Source organism: Schistocerca serialis, chromosome 12 (assembly GCF_023864345.2).
Source record: "Schistocerca serialis cubense isolate TAMUIC-IGC-003099 chromosome 12, iqSchSeri2.2, whole genome shotgun sequence".
Taxonomy (NCBI): domain Eukaryota; kingdom Metazoa; phylum Arthropoda; class Insecta; order Orthoptera; family Acrididae; genus Schistocerca; species Schistocerca serialis.
The window spans coordinates 79,227,061-79,253,100 of record NC_064649.1 but is presented as its reverse complement, the minus strand read 5'-3'; the positions used below and the strand labels follow the sequence as shown (position 1 = coordinate 79,253,100).

The 26,040-nt window shown below is 39.5% G+C and overlaps 1 protein-coding gene across 1 annotated transcript in view; it reads right to left on the bottom strand.

Annotated features, from left to right (window-relative positions):
• LOC126428433 (unconventional myosin-Ib) overlaps positions 1 to 26,040 on the bottom strand; it is an 852,237-nt gene that overhangs the window by 132,057 nt on the left and 694,140 nt on the right. The window contains exons 14-16 of the mRNA XM_050090358.1: positions 20,149 to 20,303; positions 7,483 to 7,619; positions 86 to 275 (exon numbers count right to left, since the gene is read on the bottom strand). Of these exons, the coding sequence (XP_049946315.1) occupies positions 86 to 275; positions 7,483 to 7,619; positions 20,149 to 20,303 (482 nt within the window). The remainder of the gene's footprint in view (positions 1 to 85; positions 276 to 7,482; positions 7,620 to 20,148; positions 20,304 to 26,040) is intronic.

Sequence of the window (26,040 nt, the reverse complement as noted above, 5' to 3'; positions counted from 1 at the left end):
GTCCGGGCCCCGGCTCATAGTGTGGCACACGAGCCAAGTGCTCACTCGCTGGCGGCTGTCGTTTGCTTCCCTCCCCCCCACTTACCCTAGGTACCTGACCTGGTGCGCCACCAGGGCCATCTCGAAGATGCGAGGCTGCTTCAGCTCGTTGGGCTTGACACAGCGGACGTAGTGCGGTGTTTTGCTCGTCACGGACCGCACCAAGGCACTCAGTGAGATTTTGAATTGTGCTCCCGTACTTGCCGGCCTCTTCAGTGTCGACCTCTTTGGATTTCCTACAAAACGATTCTTAATCGTCATCATATCTAGACACAAATGAATTACAGAGTATTATATTACTTAAAGGAGGAACAAGACTTCTGGTCAGGTGACTACAGGGTTATAAACACAAAATCAAATACGGGTAATGCAGGAGTAGGTTTAATAATGAATAGGAAAATAGGAATGTGGGTAAGCTACTACAAACAGCATAGTGAACGCATTATTGTGGCCAAGATAGATACGAAGCCCACGCCTACTACAGTAGTACAAGTTTATATGCCAACTAGCTCTGCAGATGACGAAGAAATTGAAGAAATGTATGATGAAATAAAAGAAATTATTCAGATTGTGAAGGGAGACGAAAATTTAATAGTCATGGGTGACTGGAATTCGAGTGTAGGAAAAGGGAGAGAAGGAAACATAGTAGGTGAATATGGATTGGGGGACAGAAATGAGAGGAAGCCGCCTGGTCGAATTTTGCACAGAGCACAACATAATCATAACTAACACTTGGTTTAAGAATCATGAAAGAAGGTTGTATACATGGAAGAACCCTGGAGATACTAAAAGGTATCAGATAGATTATATAATGGTAAGACAGAGATTTAGGAACCAGGTTTTAAATTGTAAGACATTTCCAGGGGCAGATGTGGACTCTGACCACAATCTATTGGTTATGACCTGTAGATTAAAACTGAAGAAACTGCAAAAAGGTGGGAATTTAAGGAGATGGGACCTGGATAAACTAAAAGAACCAGAGGTTGTACAGAGATTCAGGGAGAGCATAAGGGAGCAATTGACAGGAATGGGCGAAATAAATACAGTAGAAGAAGAATGGGTAGCTTTGAGGGATGAAGTAGTGAAGGCAGCAGAGGATCAAGTAGGTAAAAAGACGAGGGCTAATAGAAATCCTTGGGTAACAGAAGATATACTGAATTTAATTGATGAAAGGAGAAAATATAAAAATGCAGTAAGTGAAACAGGCAAAAAGGAATACAAACGTCTCAAAAATGAGATCGACAGGAAGTGCAAAATGGCTAAGCAGGGATGGCTAGAGGACAAATGTAAGGATGTAGAGGCCTATCTCACTAGGGGTAAGATAGATACCGCCTACAGGAAAATTAAAGAGACCTTTGGAGATAAGAGAACGACTTGTATGAATATCAAGAGCTCAGATGGAAACCCAGTTCTAAGCAAAGAAGGGAAAGCAGAAAGGTGGAAGGAGTATATAGAGGGTCTATACAAGGGCGATGTACTTGAGGACAATATTATGGAAATGGAAGAGGATGTAGATGGAGATGAAATGGGAGATATGATACTGCGTGAAGAGTTTGACAGAGCACTGAAAGACCTGAGTTGAAACAAGGCCCCCGGAGTAGACAATATTCCATTGGAACTACTGACGGCCGTGGGAGAGCCAGTCCTGACAAAACTCTACCATCTGGTGAGCAAGATGTATGAAACAGGCGAAATACCCTCAGACTTCAAGAAGAATATAATAATTCCAATCCCAAAGAAAGCAGGTGTTGACAGATATGAAAATTACCGAACTATCAGCTTAATAAGTCACAGCTGCAAAATACTAACACGAATTCTTTACAGACGAATGGAAAAACTAGTAGAAGCCAACCTCGGGGAAGATCAGTTTGGATTCCGTAGAAACACTGGAACACGTGAGGCAATACTGACCTTACGACTTATCTTAGAAGAAAGATTAAGGAAAGGCAAACCTACGTTTCTAGCATTTGTAGACTTAGAGAAAGCTTTTGACAATGTTGACTGGAATACTCTCTTTCAAATTCTAAAGGTGGCAGGGGTAAAATACAGGGAGCGAAAGGCTATTTACAATTTGTACAGAAACCAGATGGCAGTTATAAGAGTCGAGGGACATGAAAGAGAAGCAGTGGTTGGGAAGGGAGTAAGACAGGGTTGTAGCCTCTCCCCGATGTTGTTCAATCTGTATATTGAGCAAGCAGTAAAGGAAACAAAAGAAAAATTCGGAGTAGGTATTAAAATTCATGGAGAAGAAATAAAAACTTTGAGGTTCGCTGATGACATTGTAATTCTGTCAGAGACAGCAAAGGACTTGGAAGAGCAGTTGAATGGAATGGACAGTGTCTTGAAAGGAGGATATAAGATGAACATCAACAAAAGCAAAACAAGGATAATGGAATGTAGTCTAATTAAGTCGGGTGATGCTGAGGGAATTAGATTAGGAAATGAGGCACTTAAAGTAGTAAAGGAGTTTTGCTATTTGGGGAGCAAAATAACTGATGATGGTCGAAGTAGAGAGGATATAAAATGTAGGCTGGCAATTGCAAGGAAAGCGTTTCTAAAGAAGAGAAATTTGTTAACTTCCAGTATAGATTTAAGTGTCAGGAAGTCATTTCTGAAAGTATTCGTATGGAGTGTAGCCATGTATGGAAGTGAAACATGGACGATAAACAGTTTGGACAAGAAGAGAATAGAAGCTTTCGAAATGTGGTGCTACAGAAGAATGCTGGAGATTAGATGGGTAGATCACATAACTAATCAGGAAGTATTGAATAGGATTGGGGAGAAGAGAAGTTTGTGGCACAACTTGACCAGAAGAAGGGATCGGTTGGTAGGACATGTTCTGAGGCATCAAGGGATCACCAATTTAGTATTGGAGGGCAGCGTGGAGGGTAAAAATCGTAGAGGGAGACCAAGAGATGAATACACTAAGCAGATTCAGAAGGATGTAGGTTGCAGTAGGTACTGGGAGATGAAAAAGCTTGCACAGGATAGAGTAGCATGGAGAGCTGCATCAAACCAGTCTCAGGACTGAAGACCACAACAACAACAACATATTACTTAAATAAATTAACTGAACCTAAAAGTTACGGCACAAAAACTTAAAAGGGTGAATCAAATTGCAGATATCTCAATAAGAATTTATCATTTAATATTTGAATGAAACATGTTCGTTACATGACAGTTGAAATACTTTCATTTTAAACTTACCAGTTTACAATGTAAAATCAAACAGTGGAAGATCCATGATGGACTGTAACAATTTTATGGAAAGGATAGTTGCTCCTCACCAAATAGCAGAGATGCTGACGCACAGATAGGCACAACAGAAAGAGAGTCAGAAAGTGAACTTTCGACCAACAAGGCCTCCATCGGATATGGACAATGTACACACACACACACACACACACACACACACACACACACTCACACAAATGCAACTCACACACACAAAACCACAGTCTCTGGTTGCTGAGACCAGCCCAGCAGCCAGAGACTGTGATCATGTGTGTGTGAGTTGTGTTTGTGAGAGTGTATGAGAGTGTGTACGTTATCTATTTCTGATGAAGGCCTTGTTGGCCAAAAGCTCTCTTTCTGACAGTCTTTAGTTGTTCTTATCTGCAATTCAGCATCTCCGCTATTTGGTTAGTAGCAACTATCTTTTTCATAATACTGTCACAGTTTACAATGTAGTTATGCCTAAATATTGTTGACAACTCTCACTGCTTTTAGTACATTTTTAAAGAGGTTTTTGCACATGTCTCGACTGTATTGTGCATTGAAGCACTCAATTTGGTCCTTTAGTTCAGGAATCATTCTCAGTTTATTTCCGTGCACACATGGCAACATGTAATCCCTATAGGATAGTCACATGATGTCATACCATAAGATTTCAACCCATTTGGAACTCCTCAGCATGAGGAAACTTCACTTGCACAGTGCACATTATTTGAGCGCAATTCAACAGGTGGTGCCATCTCGCTGGAACACTTATTTTTAATACCCCTCAGATGTTGGCTCAAGAAATTCACTTATACTGTGCACATAATGTACACCATTACCGCCACGGCATTATCAGCAAAATTCTCAAAACATAAGGTCCAACCACTCCGTCTGCCTAAAAGCCACATCATACAGTGCTTGTTGTTCACACATCAGCTTTTGAAATGTTATGTGAGGCTTCTTGTTGCCTCAAATCTGATAGTTGTGCTTGTTGACATAACCATCCAGTTAGAAAAGCACTTCACTTCTAAGCATTATCATCAACATTTTTCTTTTCCACAACCCAACTGGTGATTTCATGACGTAGAAAATGGTTGTTTGGGAAAATTTTTTCAATCAGATGAGCCTTGTAAGGGAATAGATGAAGATCCTTTGCCAGAATTCCCTGGTTTGCAGCCCTCTTAATGTTCTTTCCCCGTTTTTGACAGCGAATTTTGGTTGGGGACTTTATACTACACTCTAATTTACACAATATTTTCATCAGACTGGCCAATATGATGTTGTTTCAGTGGCTTAACATGAGCTACTGATCAACTACCCTCTATCTTTCCAATTACTCATCAAACTGTCAATAAATCAGATATATATTACTCATGGAAAATTGTACACAATTTGCAAAGTGTCTTTAAAGAACTTTCTCCGTGTATGTTTTGATGACTGCAGCAGACTGTTCTATAGAAAATAGATTTTTAATCACTGACTGCAGTGTCTTTAGATGGCAAGTGAGCAGTAGCAAGTGCTGCCAATCTATCAGAACAAAAACTGGCTGAAACTTCCTGGCAGATTAAAACTGTGTGCCCGACCGAGACTTGAACTCGGGACCTTTGCCTTTCGCGGGCAAGTGCTCTACCAACTGAGCTTCTGTAAAGTAAAGTTTGGAAGGTAGGAGATGAGGTACTGCCAGAAGTAAAGCTGTGAGTACCGGGCGTGAGTCGTGCTTCGGTAGCTACAGGAAGTTTCATATCAGCCCACACACCGCTGCAGAGTGAAAATCTTATTCTAAAAACTGGCTGGAATTTCAACTGCGCATTCTTATTGGGAGAACCTTTGTGAATGAGCCTCTTTGAATCAGATGGCCACAGGTGCATGATGATTTCAAGCTTCCACAGTCACATGTGGAGGGACATTTGAAAGGGAATCACTAAAGGAGGAATATGTCCTGTTGGCAATGAAATCATAAGAGATGGAGGGTGTGGAAGAACAGGCACAGGTATCTGCTTTACCCTTTCAAATGAACTATCCTGGCTCTTGCGTTCAGCTAAATCTGAATAACCAAATGCAGATCTGAACTGCCTTTGTCCTGGATATGAGTTTTATGTCTTACTGCCTTTGTCCTGGATATGAGTTTCACGTGTTACCAAAGTGGATAAATAATTTCCGTGTTATTTCTCAGGGATTTCATATCAGTTATTGAGATCGAGATGTAACTGATGTGTGCCAGATTAATGAAGTATCTGATACTCGCACATACATAATTCTGACTTTACAATTAAATATGAACATAACTCACTAAGTTACACTATCATGACTAAACCACTGGACTGATGTTGATCACATTAAGGTATGGAGATAGCTTTAACTCTGAGGAAGAGCAATGATTTTTTTTGAAAGCTAAAAAACAAAATTGATTGCAAGACAACGAAGTAAAGAATGGAACTTTTTTTTTTTTTTTTTTTTTTTTCCATACGTGAACATTAAGTGCATTACCAAATTGCAAAATTTGTTGCATAATGTATACATTGTATAACTTAAAAAAATGCCCACAAACATCCACACGCACTGCCCGGGAGCAGCACTATGAGTGCCATGTTGTCATGCGACTGGGCTGTTGTGGGAGAGTATACATCATATGCAATGCTTACCAGCACAAGCAGACCTGTGATTTATGCAGAAGCCTGGAGGAAGCCTTTATCCAGTAGTGGGAATCAAACATGATGATGGTGATGATGATGATTGATTGTTGTGGTCTTCAGTCTGGAGCACGTTATTTTAAATTGAGGGCAACCACAGGCAAATGTCCATGTTTTGAATGATTCACACTGACTGTAAAATACTTTTAATAAAAGTAATGACCAGTTTTGCCTCAATCCTCAGATGACAAGAAATTCTTTTCAACAAGCTGTAGTGGAAAGTACCACTCCCCATAATTCATGTCAGGTTATAAACACATAGGGTGCTAAAAGTGGCAGTCCATAGTGAAAATGCAGGAGATAGCAGAACTGGTATAGACTACTGCATTTGGTGCGCAATGTGTTTATAACTTGACGTGAATAATGGGGATGGGCTCTAAGGCAGTTACCTTTCCACTGTGACTTCTTAGAAAGAATCTCTATCATCTGAAGATGTGTCTTCAGTTGATGCAAGATTCTTCATCTCCAAATACATACTGCATCCTACATCCACTTTAACATGCTTACAGCATTCACCCCTTGGTCACTCTCAACAGTTTTTACACCCTGCACTTCCCTCCATTACCAAATTAATGATTCAAGTTGTACCATGAATTTCTCCCCCCTCCCTATTTGGTCCAATACCTCCTTACTAGTTACAGAAGCTACACATGTAACTTTAAACACTCTTCTGTAGCATCACATTTCAAAAGCTTCTATTCTCTTCTGGTATGCTTAGTGTCCAAATTTCATTTCCATGCCAGGCTACACTCCATACGAATGTCTTCCAAAATGACTTCCTGACACTCAAATTTGTATTAGATGTTAACAAATTCCTCTTTTTCAGGAATACTATTTGTGCCACAGCCAGTCTGCATTTTATATGCTCTCTCCTTCGACCACCATCAGTTATTTTGCTGTTCAAATAGCAAATCTCATCTCCTGCTTCTAGTGTCTTATTCCCTTATCTGATTCCTTCAACATCACTCACTTTAATTCCCATTTCCCCTGCTTTGCTTTTCTTGATGTTCACTTATAACCTCTTTTCCAGACACCATCCATTCCATTCAACTTCTCTCCCATCTCTTGTTGTCTCAGATAGAATTACAATGTGATCAGTAAACCTCAAAGTTTTATATCTTCTTCCTGAACTTTAACTCCACCTAGAAATTGTTTCTTAGGTTCCTTTACTACATGCTCAACATACAGATTGAATAACATTAAAGACAGTATGCAACCCTGTCTCACCTTATAAACTACTGCTTCACTTTCTAGTCATTCAGTTCTTATAACTGCATTCTGGTTCCTATGTAAGTTGTAAATAATCTTGACTATCTTCCTGTATTTTGTCCGTACTACCTTCAGAAATTCGAAGAGTATATTCCAGTCAACACTGTCAAAAGCTTCCTCTAAATCTACAAGAGCTATAATCATAGTCTGGCTTCTATCCTTATACAAATACTGTGTTGAATTTCATTTTCCTTTTCTCCTGATTAATGTTACTCCTTTGGAAACTTTCAAACAAAAATATTTAGCAGTAATAAATACTTCTTACCTTCAGGAAACAAGGTCTTCAACAGCGGATGTTCACAGCGGTACATGGACTGCGACAAGTCCCGTGGAAGAATATCATTATTCTTTTCCACAAAACCTGTTACATTGTACGTTACGGTGCCAGCAAAGTGCTTCAGCCTGAAAAAATTGCATGTAATTGGTATTGGTGTAAATTTCATGGTTTTTCATGTATATGATCTAGTAATAAGTAACAACCTAAATCTAGCTAGATTTCCTGAAAACTATTACATACATGTGAATTCAAGATACAAATCAACACTCAAAGCAGTGGGTGGTAATGAAACGGGATAACTATGACACCCTGTGACATGTCAATACATTATCATGGTATACTGATTTCACTAGGAAATCATGTGTCAAGATGTAAGATGTGTGATACTAACATCTTGTAACTCTCCTGAGTTCAACATCTCACTCATCATGGAGGATGCTGACTCAGTTTTTAGTGCTTTCTGAATGGACTGGAGTTGATATGAGGGGTGCAGCAGCATCTTAAAAGGCCCAGAGTCACCAGTGGGTATCCTTAGTGTGTTCAACAGTAAAGTATAGAACTATGTTCTATATTATGAGTTACCTGAAGCAAACTGTGTATAAATCAAGGAGCATCTGTTATACATATAAAGCATAGTGTATGTACGTATGTATGTGTGCATGTATGGGATCTCTTCTGAAATCCTTGGATCAGTTTCAACCAAATTTAGCACAAAAACACCAGGAATCATGCGTATCAGCACTGTGTGGTTTATGATATCCAATAGGAGCAGGGAGATACTGTGTTTTTCCAGATCCTGGCCTATAGCCTGCAAATCATCCGGTTTGCAGAGCAGCTTACATGTCAGGGGTAAGAAACGGTTTCCTGGGCACTGACATGTAGGCTGCCCTGCCTGACAGGTGTGTTATGTTGGAGTACAACTGGTTTACTTTATCGACCTGCTTTGCATGGCAGCCTGTCTGTGAAGGAGAAATAAATGATTTTCGAGCCCCTGACATGTAGTCTTTCCTGCAAGGCAGGCATGTTGTGAGAGTAGTATTGGTTTGCTTTATTGAACTGTATTTCAGGGGCTACATGTTCCAATGAGCATGGGTGGGGACAGGGTGAGATGGATAGAGGAGGGGTGGACAGAGTGAGGGACAGGAGGAAATGGACAGAGAGAGGGGAGGAGGGGGAGATTCATGAGACCAACAGAAGGTGGAGACAGGTAGTGCACAGGAAGAGCAGAGGCAAAGATGGAGGGAGAGACGGAACGAAGGATATGGGAGGAGGGAGGAAGATATGGTCAAAGTAAAAAGGTGGAGGAAAAGGACAAAGAGAGGGAGGAGCTGTGGAGACAGAGAGAATGGGGGGGGGGGGGGGGGAGGAAGAGATAGATAGATTGACAGATAGATACATAGATAGAGATGGTAGAATCAGATGAACAGGCAGAGGGAGGAAGCACTGGGAACAGAATGGGGGAGGAGGAGGTGTATACATGTCAAACACATATATGGATGAAACCATGGGGAAAAGGCTAGTTGTACAATAGGGACCAAATGAATAGGGCAGTGCAGTTGCTAAGATACTGATCTTGAGTTTCAAATGAAAGAGTAACTATGTTCAGCCATCATGACTTGTGTTTCAATGGTTTTCCAAATTACTTAGGTAAATCGCAGATGGTCCCTTAATCAATGCCACGGCCGACCACCTGTTCTATCCTCACCGACCACATGTTCTATCCTCATAAAGCAAGTTAAGTATTCTGTGTGTTGTATATTGTGAGCTACTGATTTGTACTGTATTACCTTGACAATTCCTACGGCTATAATTTTCAATGTGTTAGGGTCCGCAGCTGTGATGAATTTTTTGAATGATTTCTTGAAGCCTTCAGCTGCCATTCTCTTTATTTCCTGTACAACTGTACAATTTCGGCCTTAGGCCATTTTCAAGTATTTTATGGATGATTCACCTCAAACTAATTTATGAGCATAACATGATGTCAAAGGAACAACAACATACACAACATAACATGTTACTAAAAAATCATCCATAAAATACTTGAAAATGGCCTAAGGCTGAAATTGTACAATTGTACAGGAAATAAAGAGAATGGCAGCTGAAGGCTTCAAGAAATCATTCAAAAAATTCCTATGTCATTCTGAGAAGAGAAAATAAAATTAGATAACTTGAATGGTTGTTTAGAAATGCGTATAATAAATGCCCTAGGGCTCAATAACTGAACCCCTTCTTTTCTACTTTTGTGTTAATGAACAGAATTTCAAAGTGAATAAATGCAAAAGAATCATGTTTTCTAATAATATTACAGTTTTAAAAAAGGATGCAAACATTTAAGTAATGTCAATATAGTATGCCGCATAATAAATCGGTAGTAGGGTACTTCACAATCAATTAATTGATGACACTGGAAATCTTTTATCAATAGATTTGCACAATAGATTTGCACAGTCCATGATGAACCCACAGGAAATGAAATGGTTTGGAAACAAAATTTGTACCATATGACTGCAAGTGACTTGCTGGTTAGGTGAATACTAAATTAAGAAATCTGTGGGTTATAAATTGGAAAAAAACAGGACAGAAAAAAAACCACTGCTTTAAACACTGGCAGTCATGTCTATTTGGTACACTGAGTCACTGACTGGCAAATGACAAAAAGGTAAAGTGTCTCCTTTGTTATTCCAGGCATGGTTCCTCAGAGGAAAATGAAATTTGGGACAAGGGCAGACACAATGGTGCAGTAGCTGAAAAGAACGACATAAATAAACAAAGAGAGGAAAATATTAAGAAGAAAACCTCTGGCTCACAGTCTGAAACTATGGATACACTCTAATAACTTGACAGCTCAAAATTCTAGTCCATGCTGGATCATTGTAAATTGTAGATTGTAAATTGCATAACCTAGAAAATCTGTCAATAAGGAAAATCCATAAAACAGCGATCCAAAACGCAGTCCAGTTGAAATCCAGTAAAAAGTCAGCTAACATAAGTATAGTGTAAATGAGGTAGGGACTCTTCTAGATGGTATAGCATTTTTATATTAATATTTACATGGAAAATCATTTTTAGGTTTTTGGGCTTCCTACTTTCAAGAAATTGCAAAAAGTTAGGAAATGAAGGTGATGATACGTGGGTAAGTTGAAAGTAACAGAGGTTGTTGAGAGTTTCAAAGGGAGCATTAGGAAATGATTGATTGAAACAGGGGAAAAGAACACAGAAGAAGACAAATAGATAGCTTTGGGAGATGAAGACAGATGAAATAGCGAAAGCAGTATATGATTAAGTAAATAAAAAGACAGAGCCTAGTAAACATCCTTGTACAAGGCACGATGAAAAAAATGCAGCAAATAATTTTTTTAGCAGCAACTGCAGATGCTACAACCATTTGATTTAATTAGTCTGATACCCTTATCTGTTGAGACAGGCAGCATCAAGTTGGAACACTTTCTGACATATCAGACAGAGTCCACAGATGCTACAGTCAGGCTTAAAAGTGGAAATGAGTTGATAGAATTCAAACAATGTTCAGAACATATATTAACCTCAAAAAACACAAGAAAACATAAAAAAGTGGCAAAAATGGTTAATTCAAACAGGTGAATAACTATTCAAGAGCATACTAAAGAACTTACTATCTAGTACAGGTCCATGCAAAGCATTTTAACCAATAATTCATAAATGAGATGAGGAGAGCAAAATTTGTTCCCCAACTTTTGAGTGATGAACAGAAGGAAAATCATTTGTCAGTTTGCAGAGAGTTGAAGGATTGTCTTCTTTCAGCTCTGTTTGCAACTGGAGGTGAAATTGGACCTATGGGTATAGCCCTGAGACAAAAATTTAGAATTTCTAATGGAAAACCAAGTGAATCTCCTTGGCCAAAGAAGGCACATTATCCAAAATCGATATTGAGAGCACAGTGCCATTAGAGTTTGTTCCAAAGGGAAAAACTGTAAATGCCAAATTTTACAAGGGTGTGCTACAACATCTGTGACAGATGTACAAAGAAAGAGACCAGAAAAATAGGCCAATGGCTTCCTTCTTCATCACGACAACACGCCGTGCCACATTTCATTTTTGATTCATGAGTTTTTGGCAGAGGAAAGTATTCATCTCTGTCAACATCTGCCATACTCACCAAATTTAGCACCATGCAACTTCTAGCTCTTCCTAAAAATTAAAACTGTGCTTAAAGAAAAATGTTTTGTCACCATCCCTGACACTGAAAGGGCTATGACAGAGAAGCTGAATGCCCTGCCAAAAGGATGCTTCCAGTAATGGATTAAATGTTGGGATTAGTGCTTTGCTAGCCATGCACAGGACTTTGAAGAAGACAAAATCAAATTCCATATAGGCTTTTTACTTTGTTCCTGATAAAATTATTCACTGTATATTTTGATCACTCCTTTTATATCACAGGAGATGCTGAATTTAAACACTGGAAAGTCCAGAGTGGAATAACAATAGTATTATGAAAAGGACAGGCTGCTACCCACTGTGCAGATGAGATGCTGAGTCGCAGACAGGCACAACAAAGAAACTGTGTACATTTAAGTTTTCAGCCAAAAGTCCTTCTTCAGAAACAAGAAACACACCCACATTTGCACAACCACAACTCACACACATATGACCACTATCTCTGGCTGCTGCAGCTGACCCCACAGTAGGGGTGTACATTGAATAAGCAGCAAGGGAAACCAAAGAAAAATTTTGAAAATGAAATGAAAACTTTGACATTTTCTGATGACACTGTAATTCTGTCAGAGACAGCACACTAGGAAGAGCAATTGGATGAAATGGACAGTGACTTGAAGAACAACACAAGATGAACACTGGCAAGAAAATAAAAGTCATGGAATGCAGTTGAATTAAATCAGGCAATGCTGAGGGAAATCAGATTAGGAAATAAAACAGTAAAAGTAGTTGATGATTTTTGCTACTTGGGCAGTAAAATAACTGGTGATAGCTGATGTAAAGAGGTTATAAAACCCAGATTGGTAACATCAAGAAAAGTATTTCTGAAGAAAATAAATTTTCTAACATCAAACGCAGATTTAAGTGTTAGGAAGTGTTTTCTGAAGTTATATGTCTGGAGTGTAGCCTGTTGGATATGAAATGTGGATGACAAACAGCTCAGACAAGAAGAGAATAAAAGCTTTTGAAATGTGGTGCTACAGAAGAATGCTGATGATTAGATTGAGTAACTAATGAAGAGGTACTGAACACAACTGACAAGAAAAGAAACATCTGGCACAACCTGACCAAAAGAAAGGATTGGTTGACAGACACATTCTAAGACAGCAAGGAATTATCAGTTTAGTTTAGGAGGGAAGTGTGGGCAGCTAAGAATTGTTGAGGGAAATCAAGAGATAAATACAATAAGTAAGTTCAAATGGTTGTAGGTTGCAGTAGTTATTCAGTAATGAAGAGGTTTGCACAGGATACGGTAGCATGGAGACCAACGAATTAGACCTCAGTCTGAAGACCCCAACAACAAGAATATGGGGATGAAGAATCACTGGCTCTATTCCCCAATAATATCACTGCCCTACCACAGCAAGACAACAACCGTATCTTTGCCAGATCAGTTCTCTGTAGTTGTTTTTGGGGGGAGGAGACCAGACAACGAGGTCATCGGTCTCAGTTCTCTGTAGTACGCACTCTATGCTAAATGTATTGTGTATACACTGTGAGAATAAGAGTATTCATAGTAAGTGACGAGAATGTGAGTGATTATTTATTGTTGTAATTACCAAACCCGCTCCCCACTACCTACAGTGGTGATCCTGTTGTTTTCTTTTCACCTGCATCATGAAACACTGAGCTTTACTCACACTGGCACACTGACAATCAGTATGGGATACAAACACCACGCCGCGAAGAATACATCCCATGACGGTGCTTTATTGCCTGTCATCACTACAGACAATTTATTTGTGCATCTATTCTGTGTTCTCACCAATTCCCAGATGATATAACCAGTGCAACTGTGGTTCTTGAATGGTCGGCAATGTTTCCATTGTTTCAACAACCGCCGAACCAGGGCATCGTTACCTCTCGCCAAACTGACGAACACGCTAAATCACAAATAAAGTATGATGTCATCAGTGAAGATGGTGAGATGAAGCCTGCCACTCCTTTAATTAACTGTGCTACACCAACAGCAACCACACACAGTGAGCAATGGCTGCCTGCTGCCATCCCCACCTCACACCTAAGCAGAGCTACTAATATACCAATCACTGACAGAGTTAATGAACTACACCACACTCATTTTCATTCTAATGTCTCAGTGTGTATCGACATTCTGTGTACAATGTACCAAAATTATGGAGACCCTCCAGATTACTGTAATTGTTGACAAACAATCGCCACCATATATAACCACCTTCCACTGCACAAAACCGATATTTATGGGTTATTGCAGACAGACCCATCCTACAAGTGACCTTCCTGTACCAGACCATGTTTTCCCATGGCCTATGATTGAACTTTACTTTCTGCACGATACCGTACATCACTCAGGTGATGTCACACTTGTTAAGGCTGCTCCACGACAATAGCCGTACTGCGCTCTGGGCTGTGCCTGCCACGTGACATCACTCAGCAAGCAGGCACACTGTGTCTACCTGCAACCGTACAGAGTTTTCACACCTCGCAACCGCAGAATATCAATATGGTGAGCCTGACTGCAATGACAACCCATGCACCGTGGGAACACAAGGAGGACCTACAACAGCTGCCATATTGGGTGACCTACACTGATGTGCCATCTGCCACGACTGTCACCAACCAGGACCCATCCACCATGCTACATTGCTCGGTACCCCACTACGACACCATACTGCACTATGTCAATGCACCAGCTGTGTTACCTGCACCACGTCCTGTGATAACGGTCACGACACCCGCATTACCGACACACCTACCGTGACTACCGTGCCATGACACCAGCTGCTGCCTCTTTCAGCACCACCAGACGGTGTTCACAAACCTGCAACATGTACTTTGCATGATTACAACAACCTCATACCGGTCCCAGCCCCTTGCCACCAGGCACTTTACCACCGGCCACACACCGCGTTACATCCGCCGCCATGACAAATTGATTCTCTGCAAGTATGGTTTGCACTCTGCGAGTGCATGGTGCAGTTGGCTGGGATCACAGATGACCATGACAAGTTTTTGGTGCTTTTGAACCACCTCCACACCAACACCAACCATCTTTGTGCACAAGGAGCTCCAACCGTGTACACACATCATACTCAAGATTGACACCGTCAAACCCACCCTCCATCCTGTTTGCAGTTGCCTGTACAAGGTGTTGAAATGAGGGCCAAACACTTTTGATATCCTGCAAGCTGGAAAAATGACAACAGTGTCAGTGAACCACGTACAATCGTGTGGACGTTAGCAAACACACCCAGTGTTTACCCTTCACTGGCCCCAGCTCCAGGCCCTTCAAGTCAATTTACAGTTGGCCTAGCCCTGTGAGACTACCTCCCAGAAGACTTTTCCGTAACACTGCAGGACTCACTACTCATGATTATGATCAAATTCAACAATAGACAGTTGGGCTACAGCATGGTCTCAAAGTCATTAGAGCACGCCATACCCCTTCTGCCTACAATCGACACAGGAGAAATCCACTCTTTCTTCATCTGGCTACCTGGTCAAATCAGCCCCAGAGCACTTCATACCGATATAGCGATGGCTGACACTCTGGATACCACTACCGGTGAACCAACAGCCTCACCAACAATGGACAATGCACCACCAACCACCAACACCTTCACGGACACTGCCAGTTCCCCATTGGCACCGCTGCTGACATCACAGGTTGGCTGCCTTTACAGACACCCAGACACATTGGGGACCAAAATATGTTGGCTCTTACCATTGTCAGCAGGACAACGCATCAAGACATACACCAGTCATCATGCCTTGTGCTCTGCACTTGTTGGGGAGAGGGTGGGGGGAGGGGTGGAGCTGTGTGGGGGTGTAGAACCACTGACTCTACCCCTCAATAATATCACTGCCCTACCACAGCAAGACAACTGTATCTTTGCCAGATCAGTTCTCTATAGTATACGCTCTATGCTACACGAATTTTGTATATGCTGTGAGAATAAACAGTATTCATAGTAAGTGATGGGAGTGCAAGTGATTATTTATCATCATAATTGCCATGACCACTCTCCGCTACCTACACGAATTGCAACAAAAGAACTTCCAATTAGCCAATTTTGAAATTATTGTTTTGAATCTGCATACATATAGAAACTCAATTACGTTGTATTTATTGGAGAAAGCCGTTGAAAAGATTATGTTACAATTGAGAATCCCTTGACTCTTCACGATGTTTCTTATCAACCAATCTCTTCTTTTAGATAAGTTGTGCCATAAATTCCTTTTTACTTTAGTTTGATTCATTAGTTACTCTATTTACCAATCTAATGCTTAGTGTTGTTTTGTAGCATCGCATTTCAGAAGCTTCTATTCTCTTCTTGCCACAATTAGTTGTTGTTCATGTTTCACATCCGTACATGTCTACACTCCAGACATACATGTTCACAAAAGATTTCCTAACCCTTAAATGTATATAGAACTTTTAAAAAAATCATATTTTTCAGAAATGCTTATACACCTTGCTTAATGTGTTATTTATATGTAGTTCCCAGTGTAGTTTCCTCGTATTCAGTGTCACCCCCAGGTATTGGCATTGTTGGTCTGCTGGGATGCTGTCAGATCTCAGCCTGTATTGGTATCTTACAATACTCCCACTCTTTGAGATGATGACCAGTTGACTCTTCTCTGCATTTACTGACATCCCATTTTCCTGGATCCAGTTTCTGATGACATCTACATATTTCTGCAAAATCTCCTTGTAAATTACTGTTTCATTAGTAACAAACTGTAGGGGCATAAAATTATTATAGCATTTAAATTGTATGAAGAGCTGAGCTTGCACATGTACACTTCACTATATGAATGCATTAAGTTCAATTTATAGCTGATAAGTGGCTCTTAATGTGCTGTACTTAAAATGAAGCACAGGCCATGTGTTTCACATAGTACCAAGTCTTAGTAAAGAACCAACATGGCAAAGGGAGCAATTTGTGCTGATGATGAAGACGGTTTACAAAAGCATGCTCATAAGTGTTTTCAACATGTAATGAAGTAAGTGATTTGCCTTTCAGTGACACAAATTCTGAAGCACAACAAGCAGTAGTTCAAAATGACTTATCTTCTGAAAGTAGTGATGAAAGTAATGGTATGATGGGTGTGTACTGACATGTGCATAATGCATTTATATTATGAAACAGACTAAGCAAAGTGAAGGGCACTAGAAAAAAATTGATAACGGCACTATTATCTTTCCCTTCAACATTTACAGTGAAGTTTGTGAAGATTTGTTGAATAAGTAGAGATCACAGCCAGCCTCTGAACTATGTATATGTCAGGACACTGTTCAGACTAATATGTGATGAGACCAAAGCTTAAGCAAGAAAACAGTTGAACAATAAAAGCAGAAAAAACTAAAAGATGATGATAAGTGGCTTGAAACTGAACTTTGGCCTGGAATCTCCCTGACTAGAACAGAATTGTCTTCAGTGACAAGTTCCAATTCAAATTTAGTCCCAACGACCAGTGAAGATGTGTCTGGAAATGCACCAGATAGCGACAGGATAGAAACCTGATTGTAACCTGTTGTATGGCCCAAAAACCATGAGTTATGGGCTGGGGCACTATTTCACTTCATAGCAGGACACTTTTGGCAGCACAGCAGTATGTAGATGATATTCTATGCCCTGTTTTGTCGCCCTTCATGGCAAGCCCACAATGGCTTCATTTCAGCAAGATGATGCCTGGCCTCACACTGTGAGAGTTTCTATTGCTTTTCTTCATGCTTGCCAAACCCTACCTTGACCAACAAGATCACCAGGTCTATCCCCAATTGAAAATGTTTAGTGTGTTATCGGCAGGGCGCTCCAACCAGCTCTGGATTTTTATGTCCAACTGCACCAACTGGACAGATTTGGCATGATATACCCTAGGAGGACATCCAACAATTCTATCAGTCAGTGCCAAGTCTGCATAACAGCCAGAAGTGGACCAGCACATTACTGACTCGCTCAATTTGTGAAGCTCTTTCTCTTAAATAAATCATCCAATTTTTCTAAACTGTAATCATTTATTTGCCTGTACATGTACATCACATCCAGATAATTCCTTTGTACTGTGTCACCCCCCCCCCCTTTTTTACTTACAATATACACACCATGTAGTAAATCCTGGGATGGAGTTCATAATGAACAATATGCTGACATAACATTTAGTCTATTCCATGATAAATTTTATATCACTATTTGAAAATCTCTATCTGCATAGGCTAATCAGAATGGATGTTAAACAGCAATGTAAAAAACTATGGATCACTAAAGCGATTAAAGTATCTTGTGAAAGGAAAAGGGAAACATATCTAGGGGCAAGAACAAGCAAAGATCTAGCAGTAATTTCACACTACAAAAACAACTCAAAATAACCAAAAAAAGTTATTAAAATCAGGGAACATGCACATGATATAAAAAATCAGTAATTCTGAGAGCAGACTTAAGGCTATATAGAATAAAGTGAGACAGGAGAACCACCAGAACAAGACAACATCAGTACTGAATTGAATGGAAGGGCTGTGAATGATGAATCATAGGTAGTAAATACATTAACGGTCATTTACTAAATATAGTAGAAATTATAGTTACAAACAGTTCAAGAGAAAAATCACAGCAGCATGTTAGAAAAACAACTCTAACAAAATTCAATCATACAAATGTATCACCAACTTCTTCTTCTAGAACTCAGAAAATTATATATTCTCTCACAAATAAAAGCTCACCTGGTTTTGAAACTATTTTCAATAGAGCACTAAAGATTTTCCTCCATACAACAAGCCATGTATTATCTCAAATACATAATGCATCACGAGCTCAAGGCACTTTTCCTTTGAAATTGAAATATGTCATTGTTAAACCCGCCTTTAAGAAAGGTGATACAAGAGATGTCAATAGCTATCAACTTGTTTCACTACTGACGTCATTTTCCAAAATTTTTGAGAAGATGATGTATTTTACTATAGGACCCATAGCAAGAATAATATCCCCAATAAATCACTGTAAGTATTTCAGAAAAGCTGTTGTACTGAAACTATCATTTACATCTTCACTCAATAAAATGTACAAGTATTAAATAACAAAATAACACCAGTTAGTATTATCCATGACCTATCAACAGAACCTGACTGTGTGAACCACAATACTCTCCAAGATACACGAAGATTTTATGTAACTGACAGTATAGTCAGCCAAAGGATAATGACATATCTAACCAAAAGAAAGCAGAAAGTTGTACTTAATAATTCAGCCAATGTAATCAGGGGAGATTCTTCTGACTGGGGAGAAATCATGTAAGGGGCTCTGCAGGGCTCAATCTTAGGTCTGCTATTCTTCCTCACATATGTAAAAGATCTTCTATCTAATATACAACAAGCAGCATTAGCTATTTTTGCAGATGACACTCGTGTTGTAATAAATGCAAGCATACAGATAACAACATATGAAATGGTAAACGATGTTACTACCTCATATTTGTAGATTTAAAAAAATAAAGAAACAAAATAAAATTAAACACTGAAAATGGTCACCATGTATCTATATTTGGAAATTAATTTGTGATGTGAATGTAAACAGAATCATTCTAAATTACTGCAAATTTATTTTGCAAATGATCCATGGATCATTAAACTAACTAATTAACATGAAGAACTGGTGTAAAACTCTACAGAATCTGTTAATCTGATTCTGGGTACAGTCTCTTTTTCAAATTGATAGTACTGAGTAATCCACTTCAGTTATAAGTGAATTTTATCAGCATGACTAGTTTTGGAGACTATTTCTCCATCACTGGGGCTACACATCATATGATATGTCAACTGATGAGTATGGGACAGACTGGCTAGTTAACTGCAATATATTTAACTCACGCATATAAGACATTAGGATATGCCTGAACTACCCCAGAAGCACTTATCTTGCCAGATAGTGAAAAATTTTCAGTATTTATGCTGTAATGGTCCATGGATACTAGAACACACAGTACGGGTCACATTTTCAATTGAACACAATTCTGCCTGTTATAAGCATTTATGCATTTTCATTTCATCTCATTATTTTTAGGAAATGTCTGAAACTTAATTCTTAAGTTACTTATATGCCTGCTGTGGTTAGTACAACTGGCAATCAGGCAGCAAAACATTATTTCTGACTTAAAAACTTACTCTAAAAAATTCTACAATGTATTGATAAGTACAGCGTAGCTCTGTACTCAATTGCCAGTTACTAATAAAAATTCATACTGCTGTAAACAAACTTGGTTTCACCCATTAACACAATTACCACACGGTATGTTATGGCAATTGTGGGCTTGTGAGCACTGGTTGGGTTCACTCTGACATCAGCATCACAGTTTGTTACTGCACATACGCCTCATGATCCCTACCGTGTATTTTTGTACCTGTGCAATGGCCCAAATTTAGCACTTCATGGTACACGTCTCTCTACCATTGCTAACTCCAATCCTCACTTTCCATAGGAAGCTCACCTGAAGCAGTTCGGTGGCAGATTGTTGCCGGAGTTGGAAGCCGTGGCCAGGAGTTCGGGTCGTTGCCCCGCTGGCCCCTGAGATAGACGGCTGAGGAACTGCTCGTCCGTCCGCAGGCCCTCTTCGTCTAACAGGGATAGTAGCCCGTGGCTGTTCTGCGGAGGTAACAGCCGTCAGTAACAGAATGAAGAAATGTGGCAACAATAAAATACAAAGTTGAGTGATAGCTCAAATCTACAAATGAAAAGCACAATATTTTGGATGTTCTAAAATATTAACTTATTTCCTTAATCAGCATTTGACCTGAAAGTATATCACCAACCTATGAAGTGTGTCTATAAAATAAGATAGTATTGCAGTGAAACATTTTATTTAAAAAAAAATTGATATTTATTTACTTTCACCCTTATTACTAGGTCTATTCAAAAAATTCTGGAACATCTGTAATTTTATGCCAGTGGTGTGTTGGAGCGAAATGCAGTTGGCATCCCTGTACACGCCTGTGTTTAATGTGTAATTGCGAGAAGTTTCACTGTTGTATGTTAGTTACTGTATGATGTATGTTAGTTATTGTATTAAGTAGGTTGTGAGTTTTGAGACGGTACAGTCAGAGGAGCAATGTGGCTGTATTAAATTTTGCGTGAAACTCAAGAAAACCTTTACAGAGACATGCCAGACAATGCAGGAAGCCTAAGGTGATGAGCATTTAAGCCATACTTGGTGTTACGAATGGTTCACACAGTTTAAAAATGGCCAGATGGATGTAAAGATGACTCTTGTTTAGGATGCCCTTCGATGTCTACTAACGACACTCATGTCAGTAATGTCAATGAAATTGTGGGTGCCAATCAAAGGTTGACTGACTGAGAGATAGAAGAAGAATGTAACATTTCAGTTCGATTGTGCCATGAAATCCTGACACAGCATCTTGGAATGCACCATATTGCCACCAATTTTGTCTCATGATTCATGTGTCAAGACCAGAAAAACTGTCACTTTGCAATCTGTGATGAGTTTTGAGATTGCGAAAATGAAAATGAGGTGATCCTTAAGAGAATCATAGCTCATGACGAGCCGCAAGTCTGTGGTTATGATGCTGAAATCAAGGTTCAGTCTTCACAATGGGTTGAGAAAGGTTCTCCAAAGCTCATCAGATCAGGTCAAATGTCAAAGCCATGCTGATAGTTTTCTTTGTCTTTGAAGGATTAGTTCATCATGAATTAATGCCACAGGGAAAAACTGTTAATTGGTGGTACTGTCGGGACGTGTTGCGATTCCTGCGAAAAGAAAATGGCCTGATACATGGTGAGACAATTCATGGCTCTTGCATCACGATAAGGCACTTGCACACTCGTCCCTGTTGGTGCATCACTACTGCACCAAAAAACAACATCACTGTGCTGCCTCATCCTCTGTAGTCTCCAAACCTGGCTCCTGTGGACTTTTAATTTCCAAAGTTGCAAACCCCGTTGAAAGGATGAAGATTTACAATGACAGATTAGATAACAGAAAATTCGCAGACAGTGCTTCACAAGAGGTGTAGCAAGACTGCTTCAGGAAGTGGAAGTGCTGGGAGCGGTGTATCAATTCTGGAGAAGAGTATTTCGAAGGAGACAATGCACAATAAGTAAAAGGTGGACAAAATTCCAGAATTTTTTGAACAGACGTAGTTATACTCCACCCCTCTATCCTTAAATTACATGTGATTTTTCTGTTGATGGAAACATTCGTGAAGTCTTCCTCTATAATCTCTTTGAGGATGTGTGCCACTTTTTCTTTCACTGCCCCAATGGACTGAAATCTGGTTCTTTCAAGCAGATTTGGTCTTAGGAAATACGTAAAAGTCACATGGTGCTTAGTGAGGTGAATAAGATGGGGTTTCTAACACTGGAACACTGCACTTTGTTAGAAAGTTCTCAACAGACAATGTGGTATGTGCTGGTGCGCTGTCTTGATGCAGAACCCATGACTTGTTCTTCCACAGTTTGGGTCATTTTATTCTAATTTTCTAATGGAGTTGAGCAAGAACTTCAAGGTAGCAATCTTGGTTAATACTTTGGTCTTCAAGTACACAATCAAGATACACAATTCGATGAATATAAGAAAGACACTCATCATCACTTTGAATCTCGATTTGCTCATTCGAGCTTTTTCCACTATCAGTAAGTTTGGCCTTTTCAATGCATAAATTTGTGCTTAGTCTCTGGATTATATGTGAAAAACCAAGATTTGTCATATTCTCACTCTTTCCTAGAAATTAGGATCTTTTTCAGTGGTATTCAAAGTGTCAGTACAAACAATATAATGGAAGGAAACATTCCATGTGGGAAAAATTATATATAAAAACAAAGATGAGGTGATTTACCGAACAAAAGCGCTGGCAGGTCGATAGACACACAAACAAACACAAACACACACACAAAATTCAAGCTTTCGCAACAAACTGTTGCCTCATCAGGAAAGAGGGAAGGAGAGGGGAAGACGAAAGGAAGTGGGTTTTAAGGGAGAGGGTAAGGAGTCATTCCAATCCCGGGAGCGGAAAGACTTACCTTAGGGGGAAAAAAGGACAGGTATACACTCGTACACACGCACATATCCATCCACACATATAGACACAAGCAGACATATTTAAAGACCACTTTTGTCTGCTTGTGTCTATATGTGTGGATGGATATGTGCGTGTGTACGAGTGTATACCTGTCCTTTTTTCCCCCTACGGTAAGTCTTTCTGCTCCCGGGATTGGAATGACTTCTTACCCTCTCCCTTAAAACCCACTTCCTTTCGTCTTCCCCTCTCCTTCCCTCTTTTCTGATGAGGCAACAGTTTGTTGCGAAAGCTTGAATTTTGTGTGTGTGTTTGTGTCAGTACAAACATATTGATGAGCTTCTTTGTTTTTGACCATGAGAATTTTCAACAACAGAATTACTCTCAATGTAAGGAATGGATGTAGAGGTAATAAAAACAATGGAATATATGGAATATTAAGGCAAGCACAAAAAACTATACAAACAGAGGAAAAAATGGAGGAATAGAATAGAATAGACAAACTGGAAAGAATTGGATGAAAGCCTTCACTGGACATAATTACCCTATGAGCCAAGTGAAAAAGGAGATTTCCTGGACCATCACATAGAATACCGGTACTGCTGACGTCTCCAGAAAACTGTTTCAGAATACACCTCTCATCACTCAATGTATTAATCAACTATGTTGACAAGGCTGGTTATTGTTGTTGTGGTATTCAGTGCAAAGACTAGTTTGAAGCAGCTCTCCATGCTACTTTATCCTGTGTGAGCTTCTTCATCTCTGAGTAACTACTGCAACCTACATATTTATGAATCTGCGAACTATATTCACCTCTTGGTCTCCCTCTACAATTTTTTCCCTCCCACACTTCCATCCAATACTAAATTTGTGATCCCTTGACGTCTCAGAACGTGTCCTATTAAGCGATCCCTTCTTCTAGTAAGGTTGAGCCACAAATTTCTTTTCTCATCAATTCTGTTCAGTACCTCCTCATTAGTTATGTGATCTACCTATCTAATCCAGCATTTTTCTGCAGCATCATATTCTATTCTCTTCTTTTCTGAACTGTTTATGCTCCATGTTTCATTTCCATATGCAGCTACACTCCATATAAATACCTTCAGAAAAGACTTACTAACACTTAAATCTATATCTGTTGTTAACAAATTTCTCTTCTTCAGAAACACATTGCTTGTCACTATCAGTTTACATAGAAATTCTTCCAATCCATATATCTTCTCTACTTTGGTCATCAGTTATTTTGCTGCCCAAAGAGCTAAACTTAACTACTACTTTGTCTTATTTCCTAATCTAATTCCCTCAGCATCACCTGATTTAATTCAACAACATTCCATTATCCTTGTTCTGGTTTGGTTGATGTTCATCTTATAGCTCCCTTTCAAGACTCTGTCCAATCTGTTTAACTGCACTTCCAAGTTTTTATTTTTTCTCCCTGAACTTTAATTCCTACTCTAAATTTTTCTTTTGTTTCCTTTATACTGATTGAATAACACTGAGGATAGGCTACAACCCTGTCTCACTCCCTTCTCAGCCACTGTTTCCCTTTCATGCCCCTCAACTCTTATAACTGCCAACTGGTTTCTGTACAAGCTGTAAATAGTCTTTTGTTCCCTGCATTTTAACCCCTACTACCTTCACAATTTCAAAGAGTCTAATCTAGTCCACACTGTCAAAAGCTTTCACCAAGTCTACAAATGCTACAAATTTAGGTTTACCTTTCCTTAAACTATCCTCCAAAGTAAGTCATAGGTTCACTATTGCTTCGCTTGTTCCTACATTTCTCTGACATCTGAACTGATTTTCCCTGAGGTTAGCTTCTACCAGTTTTTTCCATTCTTCTTCAAAGAATTTGTGTTAGTGTTTTGCAACCATGACTCATTAAACTGATAATTCAGTAATTTTCACATCTCTCAGCAACTGATGTTTATGGAATTGCAATTATTACATTCTTCTTGAAGTCTGAGGGTATTTTGCCTGCCTCATTTATCATGCACACTACACAGGATAATTTTGTCATACCTGGTTCTCCAAAGGTTATCATTAGTTCTAACAGAATGTCATCTACTCCCGGACCTAGCTTCAACTTAGGTCTTTTAACGCTCTGTCGAATTCTTCTGCAGTATCATATCTCCCATCTCATCCTCATCTGCATCCTCTTCCCATTCTATAATATTGCTTTCAAGTTCACCTCCCTTGTATAGATACTCCATATACTCTTCCCACCTTCCAGCTTTTCCTTCTTTGGTTAGGAGTGGTTTTACATGTGAGCTCTTGATGCTCATATAGCTGTTTCTCTTTACTCCAAAGGCCACTTTAATTTTCCTGTAGGTGGTATGTATCTTTCCCCTAATGAAATCTGCTTCTAAACCCTTATATTTGTCCTCTAGCCATTCCTGTTTAGCCCTTTTGCACTTCATTTCATTTTTTAGATGTTTGTATTACCTTTCACCTGCTTCATTTGCTTTTCACAAGGCTATGACCTCCTAAAATCATGCCCTCAAATGAGGTCCACCCCCCCCTCCCCCCCTCCATTGTTGGACTGCACAAGGATCGGGCTGTGTTTAACAAACCATCATGGCTTTCATCTCACGCTATTTAGGAGAACCATGGAAAGCATAAGCCATGATAGCTGGATTTAAGCAAGTAAGTGTCCATTGTTAGAACCCCTGTGTCAGCACACACTGTAACAAGTGTGATGTCTACAAGCCCAGCACCACATTAATTTATCTACAAATTTGTTGAGATAACTGAAGGACCCAGGTCCAATTCCTAATACTATCAGAGATTTGTCCTTAGTGTGAGGGCTGGAATGGTGTACACTCAACTTCATGCCAGCTGAAAACTTACTTGAATGAGAAGTAGTAGGTCTAATGTCTGCTAAGCCATCAACACTTGGGAAAGCACTGTGTTGATGTCATGCCCCTCCATACAACATCCAGCTGACACCACATGGAAGAAGATGACAGGGTGATTAGTAAGCACTGCATGATCCTCAGGCATGATTGGAGAGTTTAGTTTCTTTTTAGGGTTCCATACCTCAGTTGATAAAAATGGAACCCTAATAGATTACTCCGTTGTCTTTCTGTCTGTCCGACTATTAAAAACCCTTTTTCTCAGGAACAGATAGATGTCTAAAGTTGAAATTTATGTCATTCAATAAGGTCTATGATCCCTTGGTGGTGCAAAAAAAATTGAGATTTCTAAGACAATACAATCAAAAGATGGCTTTTTATGTCATATATTTTTATACAAACTCACTCAACAAAACCTATAGAGTATTTCCCATTCGCCTAGAATTATGAAATTTCAAAAGAAGGAAGCCACTGTACAAGTAAAGGGGAAAA